Genomic DNA, 2,756 nt, shown 5'->3' with positions numbered 1-2,756 from the left:
CTGAGACTGAGCTAATGGTGGGGTAAAAGTCGGGTTGGATGGGTAAGACGGCGGTGATTGCCCTTTGGACCAGGCTTGGTACATTTCGGTCATCTGTTGCTTAATTTTGAGCATCTCCTCTTTCATTTTATTGACGTCCAACTCCTCTACCTCAACACTAGTGTCGACATCCGGGATAGACATGATTTCTGGTATTGGTCCCTTTGATCTGGTTTGGTAATTATAATGTGTCAGTATCCTCTAAATAAACTAACTGCTTGAATTCTCTGGAAAACAACAAACTTGTTAGTTTTTAGAGTTTAACACATATGCAATTACACGCTGGGATGCAATGCACCTAGGCAATTAACCATTCTCTACCATGCATTTGCTTCGGTTGCGTGCGTCATTCCGACCTCTCATAATTGTGCCCCTTCCTTTATTCCATCCTCCTTTATTTATTTTTCATTTCCCCTTTTTCTTTTTAGTGGTGGTCGAATCCTATAGAGATTGGCTACGTATCATGTCCCTGCATGAATCAGACTGTGCGTAGTTCTAGCAGATAAGTGTGAAAGTAAATAAAATATTTTTGGGATTTTCAGCTTTTATAAAAACAGATGCTTCGATCATAAAGACTCAATACTAAAAAATTTCAAAAGACTAATAGACTCTGATGCAAAGACAAAATACAGACTCTGAAATTAAGCTATCATACTTTAAAGAAATACAGACTCAAAACAGAGAGAAAATATAAACCCAACATGCCTTAAGACTCTGACAGAAAAGGAAATACAGACTCAAACTGAAAATCATGAGTACATCAATGCTCCTGGTGTCCGTGGGACATCATTCGGTCTCGCCATGTGCCTATGTGCAAGATCCCTTTGAAGTCGGTCCAACCTGTACATTATTTGTTTAACAAAGGTCATCACCTCTGCAAAGAATGTAGTGCGAGTCATATCCTCACAAATGTGGCACTTCATAACGATGTAGTCAGCGATGTTTCTAATTCTCTCTCTTATGACGCCCTTTTCTTGTAACAAACGCCCAATCTACTGGGCCCTGGCCTCCAAAGTTTGCTTGGCTACATAGTTTTGTTCCTGAAGTTGTTGCAACTCTATTTCTAACTGCGTCAATGTTGTGTAACAGTGTTCCCTTTCAACCTTGAAGTCTTTTGCCTGCTTGATCATTTTGTTTTCCATGGCGATGACCCTTTTCTTCAACCCCGCGACCTCATCATCGTACCTTTCTATTAACTGCTTAACCAGGCATACCCGTTCATCTACATTTTTAGCCAATTGTTTTTGAGCCCTGGCCAGTTCACTTTCTGCTTTGTTCAAATAGAAACTATAGTTGCTTACTTTCTGCTTTAGGTTAGCTACGAGCTTTTCATCTTTGTTACTTCAGACTGGATTTTCTGCTGCTACTTTCAGTTTCTGCATTTGAGCTCGAAGGGCCTCATTTTCTTTGGCTAGCCTTTTCTTTTCACCCTCATCCGCCGCTGCTTGTAAGCCATTCTCGAATTGAAGGTCTTTGACTTGCTTCTCCAACTTTACTATCGTGTCCTTGTACTCGTTTTCCTTGGCCAACCAAGCCCATGGTTCTTGCGATGCCTCGACGAATTCCTGAATGTGCGGTTTTTTGGCCGGTCTTTCTGATTCGGCCCTTGCAGTGTTCTTCTTTCTATACCAGGCAAGGTAGGCGGGTGAGACCTCTCCTTTAGATAGGTTCCGCACTCGGGTGCTTGCCGTCAAATATTGGCACTCATTCCAAATAGAACGAACCGTTTCTTCGTGAAATTGGCTGTCGGAGCTAATCTCAACCGCGTGGATACTGAGATCTTCATCTGGATGCATCACCTGACACCTTCCTAATTGTCTCATCACTCGGTAGGGAGCGTAAGGCTGAATACCTCGAAGACCCATTAGGAGGAAGTAAGGACCTGTGGCGGGTATATACACAATTTCTTCAACAGGAAGCCAACCTAGTGTCCATTCTATTTGTCCCATAGTGATTGCGCGAAGGCGGGCTATCCATTCTCCAAACCCCTCCAGTAACTTGAACCCTGAAACCCTTGTGTTGAATTCTTCAATGCAGCTTTTCTCTGTGGATCCATAACTCATATACTGAGGGTGGTGGCACAAGTGCTCGATCATCCACATTTGTAGTAGCAAATTGCATCCCTCGAAGAAGTCTGCCCCAGCTTTACAAGCTGTGAGAGCTCGGTATATCTCAGACAATATCATAGGGGCGAGAGTGCTCTTGGCGTTGGTAACCAGGACCTTGACAACTCCAGCCACCCACAAATCGATATCCCCGTCTTTTCGGGGAAACACCACAAGGCCTAAGAATGCTACCATGAAAGTGAAACGCCTATGCTCGTCCCATTTTGTTCGGTTTCCTTTACTACAAACCTCGCTTTCTGGATCATTGAACCCTCCTACATGCCCGTACTTCTGGTATATAAAACGTAGAGTGGAAAAAACCCCTTCCAACTCGGAATATGGGATTCCCTTGTTTATATTTAGCAAATCCATGAATTTGTGAGAGTTGACGGCCCTTGGAGCGATCAGATACTTATGTCTTAAACCTGCAGTACTTTTCATATAACTGTTACCGGCAAATTCTGACTCGTGCTCATTCTGCATGTTTATTGGGGTGTTTTAGGCAAGATTTAAGACTTATTTGACTCAAAATAAAATTAACACACATTTTTCAAAAATAAAAACCTGATTTCGCAAATACGGCCTTTCAGCACTTCGAGAACAAAGATTTTA

The 2,756-nt window shown here is 42.5% G+C and overlaps 1 protein-coding gene across 1 annotated transcript; it reads right to left on the bottom strand.

The window, feature by feature from the left end:
- Positions 1-1,031: 1,031 nt before the first annotated feature.
- On the bottom strand, positions 1,032-2,102 carry LOC138868612 (uncharacterized). The gene is made up of 3 exons (XM_070146176.1): positions 1,939-2,102; positions 1,389-1,662; positions 1,032-1,343 (listed from the first exon to the last, which is right to left on the bottom strand). Exons 1-3 carry the CDS (start codon positions 2,100-2,102, stop codon positions 1,032-1,034), a joined length of 750 nt encoding a protein of 249 aa, XP_070002277.1.
- Positions 2,103-2,756: the final 654 nt, after the last annotated feature.

The sequence above is a fragment of the Nicotiana sylvestris genome, chromosome 5 (genome assembly GCF_000393655.2).
Source record: "Nicotiana sylvestris chromosome 5, ASM39365v2, whole genome shotgun sequence".
Classification (NCBI taxonomy): Eukaryota; Viridiplantae; Streptophyta; class Magnoliopsida; order Solanales; family Solanaceae; genus Nicotiana; species Nicotiana sylvestris.
The sequence above is the reverse complement of the archived record's forward strand: the minus strand, read 5'-3'. Positions and strand labels throughout refer to the sequence as shown.

Excerpts from the sequence above, each read along its gene's own strand:
- LOC138868612 (XM_070146176.1), bottom strand. The coding sequence starts at position 2,102 with ATGAGTTATGGATCCACAGAGAAAAGCTGCATTGAAGAATTCAACACA. Across the intron at positions 1,663-1,938 it reads CTTCCTGTTGAAGAAATTGT|AAAGAAGAACACTGCAAGGG; the intron begins GTATATACCCGC and ends TGCCTGGTATAG. Across the intron at positions 1,344-1,388 it reads AAGTAGCAGCAGAAAATCCA|AAAGTAAGCAACTATAGTTT; the intron begins GTCTGAAGTAAC and ends AACCTAAAGCAG.